At 44.5% G+C, this 18,816-nt stretch overlaps 1 protein-coding gene and 1 long non-coding RNA gene across 3 annotated transcripts in view; one reads left to right on the top strand and one right to left on the bottom strand.

Annotated features, from left to right (window-relative positions):
- The window catches only part of ODAD2 (outer dynein arm docking complex subunit 2), a 192,166-nt gene that overhangs the window by 41,220 nt on the left and 132,130 nt on the right, over positions 1-18,816 (top strand). For both annotated transcript variants that reach the window (XM_084620409.1, XM_084620410.1), the window contains exons 9-10: positions 2,130-2,252; positions 2,475-2,619. In XM_084620409.1, coding sequence (XP_084476535.1) covers positions 2,130-2,252; positions 2,475-2,619 — 268 coding nt within the window. The remainder of the gene's footprint in view (positions 1-2,129; positions 2,253-2,474; positions 2,620-18,816) is intronic.
- The window catches only part of LOC311516399, a 73,834-nt gene that overhangs the window by 38,440 nt on the left and 16,578 nt on the right, over positions 1-18,816 (bottom strand). The window lies entirely within an intron of this gene.

The following is an 18,816-nucleotide window of genomic DNA, read 5'->3' as shown; positions in this document are numbered from 1 at the left end:
GATTGTCTGTACACCGCTGTATTGCTCTCCCAGCAGATATCAGGGTGATTGAAGTCTTCCATGAGAACCAGGGCCTGCGATCTAGTAACTTCTGTGAGTTGCCGGAAGAAGGCCTCATCCACCTCATCCCCCTGGTCCAGTGGTCTATAGCAGACTCCCACCACGACATCACCCTTGTTGCTCACACTTCTAAACTTAATCCAGAGACACTCAGGTTTTTCTGCAGTTTCATACTTGAACTCTGAGCAGTCATACTGCTCCATTACATACAGTGCAACTCCCCCACCTTTTCTGCCCTGCCTGTCCTTCCTGAACAGTTTATATCCATCCATGACAGTACTCCAGTCATGTGATTTATCCCACCAAGTCTCTCTTATTCCAATCACATCATAATTCCTTGACTGTGCCAGGACTTCCAGTTCTCCCTGCTTGTTTCCCAGGCTTCTTACATTTGTGTATAGGCACTTGAGATAACTCGCTGATCGTCCCTCTTTCTCAGTATGGGGCAGGAGCCCTGCCCTCTCGCGCGCTCCTGCTCGTGCTTCCTCCTGGTATCCCACTTCCCCACTTACCTCAGGGCTTTGGTCTCCTTCCCCCAGTGAACCTAGTTTAAAGCCCTCCTCACTAGGTTAGCCGGCCTGCTTGCGAAGATTTTCTTCCCTCTCTTCGTTAGGTGGAGCCCGTCTCTGCCTAGCACTCCTCCTTCTTGGAACACCATCCCATGGTCAAAGAATCCAAAGCCTTCTCTCCGACACCACCTGCATAGCCATTCGTTGACTTCCACGATTCAACGGTCTCTACCCAGAGTTCTTTAGAGTAGTGGAGAAAGGTATAATGTGATCCAATGGCTGGAAGTTGAAGCTAGACAAATTCAGACTGGAAATAAGGTGTACATTTTTAACAGTGAGGGTAATTAACTATTGGAACAATTTACCAAGGGTTGTGCTGAATTTTCCATCACTGGCAATTTTTAAATCAAAATTTGTTTTGTTTTTTTTAAAAAAATATGTTCTAGTTCAAATGGAATGATTTTGGGGGAGTTGTGTGGCCTGTGTCATACAGCGGATCAGACTAGAGTATCAGAATGATCCCTTCTGGCCTTGGAACCTATGAATCTATAAATAGGATAATCAGTGAGATACTATTAACTTTGTTGAGAAAAAGAATGCTATGTTTTGTTTGGTTTTTGTCTTGATGAGATTATTGAACTACAGATTAGCAAACTGAGAAGGCTCCTACCCTCTTCTCATTCAGGTCTTCCTAAAGGACAACTTCTGTTGCAATGCCTACACGCTGATTTGCATAGGTGATTTATATATCTCACAAAATGAAAAAAAAGTGTTTAGAATTTTATTTGGCCAATTAAAACATTGACTGTTTTACTTATGTTGTAGCCAAAATTTTCAACTCTGGATGCCTGAATTTAGGCACCTAAATCTTGATTTGCATACTTAAGTGTAAGTTGCCTGAGTTTTTGGAAGTGTTGAGCAACCACAAATTCTGTCTGAATCAATGAGAATTGCCGGTCCACTGTACCTTGAAAATCAGGCCATTTTATTTAGATGCCTAAATTTGGATTTAGAAGCCTAACTTTAGGAAACCAGGTTTGAAAATGTTGACCCATACCTCCTTCCCTACTGATTGTCTTTTTTTGTTTTGTTTTTTATGAGGTAAACTTTTTGGGGGCAAGGACTGAGCCTTACGTGAGGAATCAGCAAGTATAAACTCGGCTCTACCGAAAACAAACAAATAATAATCAGTGAAGTTGTACTGTATCTTGTTTAGACAATTCTTGGTATGCTATGAATCCTCAAAACTGTGTCTGAATAGAAATTTAGGCACCTAAATAAAATCTTTTCATTTCAAATCCAACAACTTCTGCTGCTAATTTTTATAATACTCTCTTTCTATTTAATCCCACTGAAAATGTACTGTGGAAAAAATACTTCAATTATCATACTGTGCAGCAGAGTTGATCAATTTAAACAGAGTGTAACTTCTTAATGAAGATCATTACACAGATTAATTTACACACATTTGTATACTGATATTGTTGTGCAGATATTGAAGACCAGATACAATATTTTGAACTGTAAAATAAGATGTTTAACAAAAACAAATATTTTCAGTGACAAAGCTGCAAATGAAGTTATCAAAGAAGAAAAAGAAAACAGAGCTATTGTTCCAGAAAGCAAGAAAAAAGCCAATATCCTTTCCCCTGGACCTATTAAAGGACAATCAGTTTCAAAACGGTATAGCATATTCATTTTTCTCCCTTTAATTCCATTCTTGTCCTGTTTTTTAGCACATACAGTAATTGTAATCTTGTTCAATAGCTGGTAAATCGAATTATGAGTGTTTTTTTTCTAATTAAGTTTAAAATGAGAAAAATCTTGTCCAATTTGTTATACCTGTGTCTGTTTACATTAGTCAATAAATACTTAAAGTAAGTGATTTTGTCTTTTTGTTGCTAGTAAAGTGTCAGAAAAATCTGATGAAATTAGTCAAAGTTCCTCTGAGAGTGAGGAAGATGAAAAGCAGCCTGAACGTCACCAGGAAGGAAACACTGATTTGCCATCCGAATACTGGCAAATTCAGAAACTAGTAAAATACATAAAGGTAAGCAAATCAATTTTAACAGTTCTTTTATTATAAAAAATGCTGAAGACTCAGGTATTGAAATTTAGCTAATTAACTCACATATTGAGATTCTGAAACTCTGGACATTCTTATCTTCCTCCCCTTTCTCAGACTTTTTTATTTGCTCTTTTTGGAGTATAAGTCCCCTGAATTAGTCTATTTGATGTTGTTTAAAACTTAAATAATTTCTTCTTTACGAATTATTGTTGTTTGTTTTGAATTTGAGTTGCAGTATTCCAAGATATTTTTTTATGTGGATAACAACTTTCAAGAATTTTTATTAAATTAGAATACTTTGCCTAAAGTCTATCAACTGTGATTAATGCATTACTGAAGTAACCCTAATGTTGTAGTGCATCATGTCAAATGTTTGTTAGCTGAAAAGAAATTGTCTGACAAATAAGAGGCTCCCAAAGCAAAAAAAAAAAAAAAAAAAGATGACTGTTGTTGAAAATATATAGTAGCATATACATATTTATAATGCTGTTGATGTTTTACATAATAAAAAATAAACCATTCCATGGCACTTTTAAGCCAATTATGTGTTTCCCTCAGGGAGAATTCCTTTACAAGCTTATCAGAGAATTTAAATAATATAATTTACTAATAATTGGCATAGGAGTATTTCTTTTTTTTTTTTGAATAAAACTATAAAGCAGGGGTCGGCAACCTTTCAGAAGTGCTGTGCCGAGTCTTCATTTATTCACTTTAATTTAAGATTTAGCGTGCCAGTAATACATTTTAACGTTTTTTAGAAGGTCTTTCTCTAGAAGTCTATATATTATATAGCTAAACTATTGTCATATGTAAAGTAAACAAGGCTTTCAAAATGTTTAAGAAGCTTCATTTAAAATTAAATTAAAATGCTGATCTTACGCTGCCGGCCTGCTCAGCCCACTGCCAGCCTGGGTTTCTGTTCACCTAGGCCGGCAGCAGACTGAGCGGGGTCTGTGGCCAGGCCCCCGGCTGGCAAGTGGCTGGCAGCCGGAACCCCAAACTGGCAGCAGGCTGAGTGGGACCGGCGGCCGGGACCTCAGACCGGCAGTGAGCTAAGCAGCTCAGCCCGCTGCCACTCAGCCCACTGCCAATCTGGAGTTCTGTCTGCCGGCTCCTGCCAGCCAGGGTCCTGGCTGCCAGCCCTGCTCAGCCCGCTGCCAGCCTGGGATCCCAGCCCTGCCCACATAGAGTGGGTACCTACCTTCTCCCTTGTTCTAGCCCATTCTCTTCCTCTCTCTTTGCACTGAACTGAGGGTGGAAGTGCACTGAGCACAGGTCTGGGGGTGAAGGAGCAGGCTGGGGGTTGGGATGCAGGGTCTGGCCAGGAGCTAAAATGAGGGAAGGGGCTCAGGATTGGGGCAGGAGGTTTGGGTGTGGAGTGCTTACCTGGGCAGCTCCCATTTGGTGCGAGGGGTACAGGCAGGAATCTGGGGGTGGTGGTACAGGAGCTCCCTTTGGTGCTTAGGGTGGGGTGAGAATGTGGGGGGTGCAAGAGTCAGGGCATAGTGTGTGGGAGGTGCAGGAGTCAGGGCAGGGGGCTGGGGGTGTATGAGGAGGGTGCAGGAGTCAGGGCATGGGGTGTGCGGGGGCTGGGTATGTGTGGGGGGCTGGAGTAAAGGCTGGGGTCATGGGAGGGTGCAGAGGTCAGGGCAGGAGGCTGGGGTGTATGGGGGGTGCTGGGGTCAGGGCAGAGGGCTGGGGGAGGGGGTGACGGGTGCCAGGATCAGGGCAGAGGGCTGGGGGAGGGGGTGAGGAGGGTGCAGGAGTCAGGGCAGAGGACTGGGGGTGTGGGCTAGGGTCGTGGGGGTGCTCCCAGCCCCCTGCCCGGAGCAGCTCGCTGCAGGGGGCTGGAAGGGATACGCCCTGATTCCCGCCCTCTTCCCCAAGGCCCCATCCCCACCTCTTCTCCTGCTCTGCTTATCCCCCTCCCTCGCAAGGGCCATCAGCTGATCAGCGGCAGGGAGGGAGAGGAGGAGGGGCAGGAACCCAGCATGGCGGGGGAGGGGGGGAACCTTGCCTGCCCTGCAGCAGCAGCCAGCAGGACCAAGCTTCTTCACCCTGCCCCTGCGGTGGGGGGGGGGCAGGATTTTTAATGGCACGCTGCTGCCTGCCGGGGTCCCAGCCTGGGTTCGGCAGCGGGCTGAGTGGGGCTGGCAACTGGGACCTGGCAGGCAGCAGCGTGCCATTAAAAATCAGCTCACGTGCCATCTTTGGCATGTGTGCCATAGGTTGCCAACCCCTGCTATAAAGTATACAACGTTGTCCACACTAAAAAATCATTGGACAGAATTCCCACTGGTGTCATCAGTTGTTAGCAACAGTGATACCACTAATGTAGTGTAATCAAAGCTTCAGCAGTTTCCAGTGTTTTAACCACTATCCTCAGCAGGTTTAACTGACTCCTCTCTGTCTCTTAGCTAGTTTCTAATCCATCTCTCACGGACACCTTTTAATTTGTGTATGTAGAATCTACTATAGATGCTATAGTAATGGATGCATAAAAAATTCCACAGGTGTATACAGCCATTGCCATGGTTCTCTATGCCTTCCCCACCTCTAGATTGGATCTTTATATTGCCTGCTATTTGGAGCTATCCTAAAAGACCACCTGGAAGTTTAATCTTGTGCAGAATGTGGCATCTTGCTTGCTCAGTGGTGCTACTGGTGTTGAGCATATTACATTTATCCTTGGCATGATGCACTTATTTCTATTTGCTTTTAAGTATAGTTCAGGATGCTGATGTTAATGTATGGGCTGTGTCTACCTTAACAGACCACTTCTTTCTATGTATCTACACTGATGGATGCTGCTATCAGTTTTGCATTTGAACTTTGGGGTAACTGGGGCTGGGTGCTTGGCTTTGGAATGCATTACTATCATTGGTCTCCCATAAGCCCCACCCTTATCCAAACCTGTGAACCCACCTTCATACTGACAAGACTGCTATCTTTTCTCCTTGCATTGTAACTCACAACTCGTCCCTTCTCACAAGGGCCCTGATATACATAATACAGCTGCTGCATAATACTCCTATTCTTTCAGTGGATGCAGCCATGTATTCCCTTTAGGGGGGTGGGTAGGTGGATGGGTGTGTGTGTGCGCACGTGCACACAGCACCCCAGAGCCAGAGAATTTTGACTACCAGTACCCATAGGAGGCAGCACTCATACCTCGTGCTCACAGTCTTTCCCGAGCTATATGAGCCAGCACTGCCTCAATCCCTCTCAATTCCTTCTTATCTCCTGTGGCTGGAGTCGGAGCTCTTTGTGGTTCCTAACCTCACAATCTCTCTTTTTCGTAATGGCTTTTTCTAGTTGTATATAGTGTGACAGGGTCAGGCCAGATGGCTACAGGAGAGTGTTAGAAGTCAGATATATTAGTCCCAGATTAAGCAGGTCCATTTTCCCTGGGTAAGGTAACCGGGGCAGTTCCAGAAGAAGAAGGAACTTGCTAGAACAAATTCAGGCAAGCTAATTAGGACACCTGGAGCCAATTAAGAAGCTGCTAGAATCAATTAGGGCAGGCTGACTAATCAGGGCACCTGAGTTTAAAAAGGACCTCACTTCAGTTTGTGGTGGGCATGTGAGGAGCTGGGAGCAAGAAGCCCTAGGAGCTGAGAGTGCGAAGGTATACTGCTGGAGGACTGAGGAGTACAAGCATTATCAGACACCAGGAGGAAGATCCTGTGGTGAGGATAAAGAAGGTGTTGGGAGGAGGCCATGGGGAAGTAGCCCAGGGAGTTGTAGCTGTTGTGCAGCTGTTCCAGGAGGCACTCTAGACATCTGCAGTCTACAGGGCCCTGGGCTGGAGCCTGGAGTAGAGGGTGGGCCCAGGTTCCCCCCAAACCTCCCAACTCCTGATCAGACACAGGAGGAGTTGACCTGGATTGTGGATTCCACTAGAGGGGAAGGTCTCTGGGCTGTTCCCCAACCCACATGGTCGATCAGCAGAGACTGCAGGGATTGTTCTCCTTTCTTTTTCCCAGGCTGGCCAGTGATGAGGTTAGCTGAGTGAATGGCAGGTTTGAGCCGCTAGCAAAAGTGGCCAAACTGAGGGCTGACATGAATCTCTGAGGCAAGCAAATCCGCCAATAAGCACAGGACCCACCAAGTCAGAGGAGGAACTTGTCACAATAGTTAATTAGTACCCTTAGTATAGTGTTAGTTAGCTTTAGATTAAGTATTTGCCCAGCGATGCCCTCAGCAGGGTTTAAACATTGTCCATCGTGTGGGGGAGTGATCCCCAACAACGATCCTCACACACGGGGGTTGCTGTACTTAGGTGAAGCCCACATCAAGGAGCAGTATTCAATTTGCATATTGTTCACAAAATGGACCAAGGTGGTGAGGAATCACCTCAAACAGGCCATGTGGCTTGCTTTGGCATTGAAGCCTATGTTGGATTGGGGGTTGCCCTGGGGTTCTGAGAATGTTGCTGTTTTGCACTCTGGAGCTGGTGCCTCTCTGAAGACAGGAGTTGCTCCCCATCAAGTATACTGAGGAAAAGGTCACATAAGACTGTTTCTCCAGCTCCTGTGGGGATTCGTCTGCCTCCTCTAGAAGGCGCATAAGCTGGTATGGTCTGAATGCTGGTGTGCAGGATGGAGCAGGTCCCATCTTCCACTCCCCAGTACTGCACAAGGAGGTCAGAGAACCCATACCATTGGCTTTGGTTCTGGCCCCAGGCCATCTGTTGAGTCAGGTAATGACAAGGGTGATGCTGGCACTGGTGGTTTCCCTGCCAGTGGCATATCAGACGGCAGTGGACCTACTCTGCTTTTCTATCCCTACTTCTCCCTTGATCCAGGACTTTGCCAGGGCTGTGGTATTTATAGCCCCAGCGGCTATGTAGGCTGCTGAACCTGTGGGCCTGTTAGCACCACACCACCATGTTTCCCTTCCACAGTCAGTGGAAGTGGGACTGGTGCTAGGCTTGGCACAAGGGATCTTCTCGGCACCAGAAACTTCTTTGGCACCCCTGCTGTTGGCGCTGCCAATGTTACTGTGGCAACACTCACCACTCTCCACTTCTGCACTGCTGACAACTTCCAGGTTGACACCGCTTCCAGCAATGGAAATGGAGGTATACTAGGTGCCGGTGGTACTGTTCCCACCATCAGCACCAGTTCCCTCTTCATTTTGGGCTACAGCTGAGTCAGACTGGTCACTCACAGCCTGAGGGCTGGCTCCACCTTTATCCCCTAAATCCTGGGATTCCTTGACGGCCAGGTCAGGATCTTTTCTCTCTCTCTCTCCCCCTGCACACCCCCATTGCTTGACCCACATTGGGGGCTATTCATTGAGTGCTATAGGTACAAGGATTGGTGCTTGTCTCATGGTGGGGATGAGGGTCTCAGCACCTACTGGCCACCAATGCCATATCCATACCAGTTACTGCCATGAGATCTGTGGGATGCTCCTTGGTCGTGATGCTCCAATTCCTCATCTTTCTCTAAGGTGAGATTACTGGGCAAGTCTGTGGCAGACACCATCCATCTGCCACAGGCCCATGCACCAGTGAACCTTCCCCTCGTGGAGCCTCCAGAGTTGTCCCAATCAGGCTTGTCAGTCCTGGAGCAGGATCTGGCTCTAGCACAGTTAACCCCATCATCTTCGTCCCTGGACGATTCCGCAATGCGTGGCTCTTCCTCCTCTTGGGTACTGAAGGATTTCAAGGTGTACCAGGAACTTTTGTGGCTCATGGGTGCTTCCCTGGGTATTCAAGTGGAGTTTCTGCAGGAGAATACCCATAAGTTGTTGGATATCCTGAAGCCATCTGCCCCTGGGAGAGTTGCCTTGTCTATTAACAGCGCACTCCTAGAGCCTTCTAAATTTCTCTGAAGCACTCTAGCTTTGTTACTCCTACTGTAAAGCACATGGAGAAATGCTACTTTGTTTTGGTGCAGGGATTTGAGGGTTTTTACTCCCATCTGACTCTAAATTCCCTGGTTGTAATCACAGTGAATAGAGCCCAGCAAGGCAGATTTAAGTCCACTCCCAAGGATAAGAACTCTAAACGGATGGACCTGATGGGTAGGAAGATTTACACCTCGTCATCCTTGCAGATTTGCATTGCTAACCAGCAGTCACTGCTGTCCAAATATCACTTTGTGAACTGGACAGCTATGTCTAAGTTTGCAGACCAACTATCCAAAGCCTTGAGGGAGAAATTTGGGGCACTTTATCACTGAAGACTGCTTGGTAGCTAAGACTTCATTGCAGTCCACTCTGGATGTCTTGGATACTTCGGCCAGAGTGATGGCATTAACAATGACCATTAGAAGGGCTTCCTGGCTGCAGAATTTGAGCATTGCAGCGGGCCATGGAGGATTTGCCCTTCGATGACCAAGTGCTTTTTTCGGACACAACGGAAGAGACTCTGGACTCCTTCAAAGGGTCTAGAGCTACCATATGGTCCTTGGGGCATATGTTCACAGTTCAAAGATGCCACTGTAGTCAGCAGCAGCAGTATCATCTGCAGCATATATTTGGGCAGTCTTTCCCTCTCTCAAGACAGCATGACTACTCCAGAAAGAGGCACAGATCCAATAGGAGGAAGCTGTTGGATCTGGGGTTTGGCCAGTCAACATGCCTTCCCCAGCACCCTGCACCCCCAACACCTACTTTGACTTCTTTGTCTGGAGCAATGTTCCAGTTGTTACTTCCTTCTACCCATCCCCTCTGTTGGGGACAGGCTGGCCCACTTTCACAGTGCTTGGGGTGCAGTCACCACTGACAGCTGGGTCTTAAGCACCGTCCGATCAGGCGATGCCATCCAATTCCTTTCTGTCCCTCCTCCCCACCCTTACTCCACATCCCTCTTCAGGGACCCCTTTCACAAGATACTGCCCCTCGAGCAGGTTCACTCTCTGCTGGCTTTGGGAGTAGTGGTGGAGGTGGATGTAGATGGACCAAGCCAAGTTCATTCTTATTGTCCTGGCATGGCCAAGGCAGTGCTGGTTCTCTGAACTTCTCATGCTGTCAATTCAACTCCCCGTACCCCTTCCTCTCTGTATCAAGACTGCATATGAAATCATTTCTGCTACACCTCCTCAGCAAGTGAGAGCTCATTCTGTAAGAGCACAAGCAACAGCAATAGTGTTCCTTAGTGACATCTTAATACTGGAGATTTGCAGGGCTGATATGTGGTCATCCATACATACATTTATGAATCATTATGCCATTACTGTGTCTTCCAGAGCATGTTTTGGTACGGCGGTCCTGCAATCCTTGTTTCAGTAGAGCCCAAGCCCTGCCTCCTGGGGTGGGTACTGCTTCTGAGTCACCAAAATAGAATACAGTGCTGCATCTACTCAAAGAAGAAGAAATTACTAACTGTAGCTATGGTTCTTTGAGATGTCCACAACCCACCCTCCATACCCTCTGCATCAGAGTCCAGTGTCTAGGTGTTCGGTGCTAAGAAACTGGGTGTGAGTGTCAAGGTGGTGCTGCCTCATATTGCTCAGGGAGGGGCTATGAGCACGAGACATGAGTGCCACCTCCTACACTTTTGCCTAGGTACTGCTAGGCAAAATTCTCTGGCTCCAGTGAGCTGGACACACACACCTATGTGGAATACACATCTGCATCACATCTCAAAGAGCCACAGTTACAGTAAATAACTTTTTTAAATATGTGAGTAGTGAGGACCTCATAGAAGAAATGGTTGTAGGGGACAACCTTGGCTCAAGTGATTATGAGCTAATTCAGTTCAAACTGAATGGAAGGATAAACAAAAATCTGCAACTAGGGTTTTTGATTTCAAAAGGGCTGACTTTCAAAAATTAAGGAAATTAGTTAGGGAGGTGGATTGGACTGAGAACTTATGGCTCTAAAGGCAGAGGTGGCCTGGGATTACTTCACGTCAAAGCTGCAGAAGCTATCGGAAGCCTGCATCCCAAGAAAGGGGAAAAAATTCATAGGCAGGAGTTGTAGACTAAGCTGGATGAGCAAACATCTCAAAGAGGTGATTAAGAAAAAGCAGAAAGCATACAGGGAGTGGAAGATGGGAGAGATCAGCAAGGAAAGCTACCTTATTGGGGTCAGAACACGTAGGGATAAAGTGAGAAAAGCTAAAAGTCAAGTAGAGTTGAACCTTGCAAAGGGAATTAAAACCAATAGTAAAAGGTTCTATAGGTATATAAATAAGAAGAAAAGAAAGAAGTGGGACCGCTAAACACTGAGGATGAAGTGGAGGTTAAGGATAATCTAGGCATGGCCCAATATCTAAACAAATACTTTGCCCCAGTCTTTAATGAGGAGCTTAGGGATAATGGTAATATGACAAATGGGAATGAGGATATGGAGGTAGATATTACCATATCTGAAGTAGAAGCGAAACTCAAACAGCTTAATGGGACTAAATCGGGGGGCCTAGATAATCTTCATCCAAGAATATTAATGGAATTGGCACATGAAATTGCAAGCCCATTAGCAAGAATTTTTAATCAATCTGTAATCTCAGGGGTTGTACCGTATGACTGGAGAATTGCTAACATAATTCCTATTCTTAAAACGGGGGGAAAAAGGTGATCCAGATAACTACAGGCCTGTTAGTTTGACATCTGTAGTATGCAAGGTCTTGTAAAAAATTTTGAAGGAGAAAGTAGTTAAGGACATTGAGTCAATGGTAACTGGGACAAAATACAACATGGTTTTACAAAAGGTAGATCTTGCCAAACCAACCCGATCTCCTCCTTTGAGAAACAGATTTTTTAGACAAAGGAAACGCAGTGGGTCTAATTTACCTAGATTTCAGTAAGGCGTTTAATACGGTGCCACATGGGGAATTATTAGCTAAATTGGAAAAGATGGGGATCAATATGAAAATTAAACGGTGGATAAGGAATTGGTTAAAGGGGAGACTGCAGCGGGTCATACTGAAAGGTGAACTGTCAGGCTGGAGGGAGGTTACCTGTGGAGTTCCTCAGGGATCGGTTTTGGGACCAAGCTTATTTAATTTTTATTACTGACTTGGCACAAAAAGTGAGAGAGTGCTAATAAAGTTTGCGGATGACACAAAGCTGGGAGGTATTGCCAATTTAGAGAAGGACCTGGATATCATACAGGAGGATCTGGATGACCTTGTAAACTGGAGTAATAGTAATAGGATGAAATTTAATAGTCAGAAGTGTAAGGTCATGCATTTAGGGATTAATAACAAGAATTTTAGTTATAAGCTGGGGACGCATCAATTAGAAGTAACGGAGGAGGAGAAGGATCTTGGAGTATTGGTTGACCACCGGATGACTATGAGCTGCCAATGTGATATGTCCGTGAAAAAAGCTAATGCGGTCTTGGGATGCATCAGGCGAGGTACTTCCAGTAGAGATAAGGAGGTGTTAGTACCATTATACAAGGCACTGGTGAGACCTCATCTGGAATACTGTGTGCAGTTCTGGTCTCCCATGTTTAAGAAGGATGAATTCAAACTGGAACAGGTACAGAGAAGGGCTACTAAGATGATCCGAGGAATGGAAAACCTGTCTAATGAAAGGAGACTCAAAGAGCTTGGCTTGTTTCGCCTAACCAAAAGAAGGTTGAGGGGAGGTATGATTGCTATCTATAAATATATCAGAGGGATAAATACCAGAGGGAGAGGAATTATTTAAGCTCAGTACCAATGTGGACACAAGAACAAATGGATATAAACTGGCCATCAGGAAGTTTAGAATTGAAATTAGATGAAGGTTTCTAACCATCAGAGGAATGGAGTTTTGGAATAGCCTTCCAAGGGAAGCAGTAGGGGCAAAAGACCTATCTGGCTTCAAGATGAAACTCGATAAGTTTATGGAGGAGGTGGTATGATGGGATAACATGATTTTGGCAATTAACTGATCTTTAACTATTCCTGGTAAATAGGCCCAAAGGCCTGTGATGGGATGTTAGATGTGGTGGGATCTGAGTTACTACAGAGAATTCTGTCCTGGGTATCTGGCTGGTGAATCTTGCCCACATGCTCAGGGTTTAGCTGATCGCCATATTTGGGGTCGGGAAGGAATTTTCCTCCAGGGCAGATTGGAAGAGGCCCTGCAGGTTTTTCTCCTTCCTCTGTAGCATGGGGCACGGGTCACTTGCTGGAGAATTCTCTGCACCTTGAAGTCTTTAAACCATGATTTGAGGACTTCAATAGCTCAGACATAGGTGAGAGGTTTATTGCAGGAGTGGGTGGGTGAGATTCTGTGGCCTGCATTGTGTAGGAGGTCAGACTAGATTATCATAATGGTCCCTTCTGACCTTAATATCTATGAATCTATGAACTGGTCAAATAGGTATGTATGTATGAAGCCATTTTGAATTACCAGAGTGCAAAAAAAAATCTCAGAAAATTATTAATACTTGAAAGGAGGGATTTTAATATCCATGTCCATCAAACAGTATTGTTACCAAAATTCAGGATGCATACCTATGTGTGTGTGGTTTTATATATAATATATATATTTGTGTATTTATTTATATATATATATATATATATATATATATATACACACACACACACACACACACCACAATATCACACAGGTTTTTAAATTAATTAGAAAGTTGATATTCTTAAACAAAACAATTCTCTAGAGGCTGTTGGGTACATTGAACAGCAAATCTCCAAAGGGTCCGACAAAGCTGAAAAAGATGCTGCAGTACAATATCAGACTGTGGTGGAAACTCTTTATTGATGAAGTGTGACTTTAACTAGCACATGGAATTAATTTATAATTCAAGTGCAAATATTGTACTTCTGGCCAGACTGACTAGATTTTTTTGGCATATTTGTTGTTCATGTGGGCAAGTGTTCATGACATATCCGGCATAAGAGAAGGTATATCTTCAGTTACATTTATATATGTTGAAATATTATATTTACATAGAAGCACAGGCATAGTTTTTCAGGACATTGTGTGTGTGTGTGTACGCATGCGTCCGAGAGAAAAAGAGAGGTTAAATATATATTTTGCACATCTTAAAGGGGAACTAAAATACTCTTTAAAAAACTGTTTGAGGTTCCCAAGTTAGAAAATATAATAATTTGTGTAGAAGAAACATTGGAAGGATAAAAATAAACAGTTGATAACAAGTTACATGAAGGAAGGATGTCCATATATAAAACCCCTACAAGACCTAAAATAGTGGTTCTCAACTCTGGCCCACTGCTTGTTCAGGGAAAGTCCCTGGCGCACCGGGCCAGTTTGCTTACCTGCCGTGTCCACAGGTTTGGCCAATTGTGGCTCCCACTGGCCGTGGTTCGCCACTTCAGGCAAATGGGGGCTGCAGGAAGCGGCGCGGGCTGAGGGATGTGCTGGCCACCTTTCCCGCAGCCCCATTAGCCTGGAGCAGCGAAACGCGGCCAGTGGGAGCCGCAATTGGCCGAATCTGCGGACGCGCCAGGTAAACAAACTGGCCCAGCGCACCAGGGACTTTCCCTGAACAAGCAGTGGACCAGAGTTGAGAACCACTGACCTAAAAGATGCACACTTTCACAACACGATCACTTCCAATACAAATCAGACCTGCCATGCTACAGGTTTTCCTGATAGGCTATGGATTTCCAGACCCTTTTACAGGTTTCTGGAGAAAAATTCTAGCCTACAGGGAAATCCTCCTCTGACTGGCAGGCTGCCCTTCCCCATTTGCCCTGCCTTCTGGGGAAATGCAGCCATATCAGAACTGCTCCATGTGCTGTGAGAAGGTCTGGTCCCCCAGCACATGGGAGCAAGAAAACTTCCTGCTTCCCAGCTGAGCAGCTGGGAATCATCCTCTGTGCAGCACATAACTGAGGAGCAGCTGCTCTTGCCAGCTCTATAGCCCCTGCTCTGGCTCTTTGCACTGCCTCCAAACTTCCCAATTTAGGAGCCTATGTCTCCTTGAAAGTCAGGAGCCAGGGCTTTGAAAAGAAACACCAGTTATTGTGGGACTCATGCTCAGTCACGAGAATTCACAACACTGCACCTCATTCAGTAGGATCCCACTGATGCTACTGTAATTTTGAACTGGAAATGAGGACTTTGTTCTCATTTACTCTAATTTACTCTCTCATTTACTCATCTACCACTCTGGCAGTGCTAAGGTGCTTTAACGTGAGTATAAATTACATTCTGCATCAAGTTGTAAGGCACTTTTACGTAGCCAGAGCAGTGTGTCAATGGCCTGTCAGAATCAGGCTCTGAATGTGTTAGAGAGAATAGTGTGATGTAGTGGAGTATCATGATGGTTGGTGCCCTCTGCATTTGAATTAGAGACCAAATAAGTTTATATTTTGTTTTTACCATTTATTCTTTTCAAAACCATGAAATAGTTTGAATATTCAGTAGCAATAAAAAAATACCGTGCTCTATATATCACTTTCCCTCTCTAGCAATAAAGAGCATGACAAAGGTAAGTCGGTATCATCATCCCCATAGTCACCCAGTGGCAGAGCCAGGACCCTGGTCTCCTGAGTCTCAGTCCAGTGTTCAGGCCTCTAGGCCACACTGCCTCTCAGTTTAGGGTCCCTGCATTAGGGTTATTGCAAAGCTGCACTTCCCCAAAGAATGCTCTGGGTTGAATTCTATCTGAATATGTCAGGGAGACAGAATTCCTCCTAGAGCTCTTTGGGATGCAGGGAGAGTGGGCCTCCTAGTGTGCTTTTGGGGGTGCCCCAATGTGTTAGGACTAATCCATAGGCTGGTGTGGAGAGTGGGCAGGGCAATCCCAGAAAAGCATGCTGGGGGAAGTTGTTCTGTTTCTTCAGTGCAAGGGAGACATTGTGACTCTTCTTTGCATGGAGTGTATAAGGGGGTGGGCAAGGCTTTGTCATAAGGTGTTACTGGCCATTTAACAGAGGAGAGAGCAATGCACCTGTGACTTATTATCTACCTTAAAAGAGGGCCCCTGAGCCTTAGAGGGAAGAGAGATCTGGTAAGTTAGAGATGGCTGAGTCAATCAGGAAAAGGGCTGGTGAGAGCTACCAGAGACCAGGAGGCGGCAGTAGGTCCCTAAAGAAAGCTGGGAGAAGTCTAAACTAGGAGAGCAGCAGGAAGGGTTTGCCAGCTGATTTTCCCAACCCAGAGAGACGGGGTTGGAGAAGGTTGAAGGGCAGAAAGCAGCAGGTGGAGTTGCCTGCTGACTTCTAAGGAGAGGCCAAGACAAGGGCCAGAGGGGGCTGCAGACAGGGGTGCAGCAGAGGGGCTTACTTGCTGACATCATCTTGCTGGAGAGCTGGACCCAGCAGAACAGTGAGGGTGGGGAAGGGAGGGATGCTCCCCTGCTGAGGATGAATTCCCATCAGATAGGCTGTGAGGGTTCCTGCTGGGAAGAGTGGGATTGCACTTCAAATGGAAGGGCTGGGTGGCTGTCCTGGTACAAAGACAGGAGAGGACTGAAGAAGAGCTTGGGTGTGTTGGAAGAGGTGGGAGCATGGAATGTGCTGTGTCAGTGTGGGATTTAAGGACTACTTAACACTGGGTGTGAGAAATGAACTATATTTAGGATTTTTGTTATGGACTATTTATACTATGTTTTAGTAATAAACCAGCCCCAAAGAGGAATATTACTGAAGCAAGGGAGCCTGACATAGAGTTACTGGGGACTCAGGGAGGGAAACTGAGGCAGATGCACTTGTTCTGCTGCAGCCTGCCTCTGGAGGGAGCTTCAAGCAGGGCTGCCCTATGACTGGATCTCCATGTGCTATCCCCTGTGCACTAGTGTAAAGGCCAGGCACAATCTGGCCCTCAAAAAAGAGACTTAAGTCTTATGAAATCTGAAGTCTTTGATATAAAAAAAATTCCTTAGAATTTGCCTTATTAAAAATATCTGCCCCTTAATATAAATGAAGACTCATATTTATTTTCATGAAAGGTTAAAGAGTTTTATTTAGCTGCCTAAATCCCCTTCAGGTGGTGTGTACAGCAACTCTTTTATATGAACCATCTTTAAATTTATGGCATGTGAGGATGACATTGATGTTGCTTATAGATGTATTCAAAACTTGCTCTGAAGCAAATAGAAAGGACTAAGTTTTTATTTTAATTACAAAATGGTAAAATTATAGCATTCTTAAATTGTAATGATGCTGGAAACATTCCAAATTAAGGGTAAAATAATAATCATAACAGTTTAAATCAATTTAAAAGAAACCATTGTGGATTAAAAATTTCATATTTTGTGAGTAGCTGAAAGGTATTTCTAGTTAATTTTGAAAGCTTCACTTTAAAAGACAAGAGAATGTTAGCCTATTGAATAGCATGGTTCTTTAAGTGCTAATTAATATTCTGAAATAAATATATTTTAAAAGGAAAGGAAAAGTAAGATTCAAACTGTAACTTGTCTACTAAAATACAAAATAATTTGAAAACATTATGATGTTTACCAGCCTCGTGATAGTTGTGGAAATAGTTTAAAGCCTTTGGTGTCCCAGAATATTTCAGAACAACAAACTGTTTACAGAATTGAAAACTCTGATTGTAATGAGCAAATTTTGTAGACCATAACTATGCTCCACTTTTCCAGGCACAAATAGTAGTGGATGAAAATTACACCCATAATTTGCTACTAGGATGGTTACATCTCTACACATACAGATTGTACATTTAGATATCTGAGTTACCAATCACAGGAACAAGTTACTGTGGGGGAAGACTTTTGAAAGCAACTCAATTTGCTCCTACAAAAATGGAAACAGAATCTGGAAATCTGGTACTAGATATGCAACATTGGTGCTTGCAAGCATCCAAAGAAGAGCAGAATTGTCTCATCCGTAAAGTAAATAAATCACACACACTATTAATTTTCTACAGACTGTGGGGAAAATGTATACTGTGTTGTTTTTAAACTGAATATTACCCAATGCATTTTCATTAGAGCTACATTATCTATGACTTGCTTATGATAACACCATAGTGTAATTTCTATTAAATAATAAAATGGGTGGCATTTTTTCTTCCACTTCTCTTCTGTAAGAGTCTGCACAACAGTAGAGTATGTCTGTGCAGATAAACATATAATTAAATCAGAACAATTTGCTGGAATATCACACAGGTTTTAAGAAACATAACAATATTGTCATGCTGTGAGGTACTGGTGACTGCTTGGATCACAAACCTCTTTGAGATTAGGTATGAAGACACCCTTCAATTAACATAACTCTTAGGATAAGTTAATCACAAACCCTCCAAGTAAGACAAATGAGTTTTTTGGACTGAATGAGTAGAGAGCTGTAGCTGTGGGGTTGTGTGCAGTGGTGCTGGAACACTTTTTGTAGTGAGGGTGCTGAAAGCCAGCTAACTAACCTGTAAATCAGTGGTCCTGAAATTTTACCTCATACGCCACCTTACCCCTGTCCAACCCCCCGCCCCCCAAGAGCTGGGGCCAGGAGTGGGGCTGTGGCTCCGGGAGGCAGGGGGGTAATACCAACCGGGGTAAGGGGGCCAAGGTTGGGGTCATAGCTGGGGGCAGGCACAGGGCCAGCAGCTGAGACCTTGGGTGCAGGCCGACAGCTCTGTGTGTGTGTGTGTGTCAGAAGAAGCAGCTGAAAGCATGGTGGCTGACCCTGAAACAAACCTGGGGAGAGATTTTTGGGTCAAGGATGTAGACTGAAATGAGTGTTCTTGATGCTGTGAGAAAAACAAGCTGTTTCCTGCTATTTGTTTCCTTCTCTGTTCAGAGACAGGACTTTGTACATAAACAAAGTTGTATAAAAGAAATACCTGACTATCACCAATTTCTGCTCCCAGCTGGAACATCTGCAGTGCCCCAAACTTTGACTAGCCACTTGGGTTGAAAGGGGACAACAATATTAATGTTTGCTTGACACCTCTCTCTAACAGTTATCCTCCACTCACATTGATCCTCCAAAACACTATGCCAGAGCATTGTGCCTTTTTCAGCACTTACAGCCATGCAGATAGTTTAACAGACATTTTTTGTGGTGTGCTTGGCAATGAGCACTTTTGCAGGGGTTAGGGGCTGTAATTTAACTGAAACTGAACATCCAAAATGAACAAGTGAATATTGCTGCTCTTCAACTACCATGGTGGACAGTTACTTGGCAGAAAGAGATGATTCTGTGCCATATTCCAAGAAAAGTATTTGGCTAACTTTGCAACTCTGGCGACTAAATATCTAATCTATTTATACCCACTCTTCTCCATGACACCTAAATGCCTTTTGAACTCCCAGCTCCAGTATTTGGTCTGAATCTTTTTAGTT

The sequence above is a fragment of the Lepidochelys olivacea genome, assembly GCF_965140295.1.
Source record: "Lepidochelys olivacea isolate rLepOli2 genome assembly, chromosome: 2".
NCBI classification, from domain to species: Eukaryota; Metazoa; Chordata; order Testudines; family Cheloniidae; genus Lepidochelys; species Lepidochelys olivacea.
This window is presented reverse-complemented; position numbering and strand designations above follow the sequence as displayed.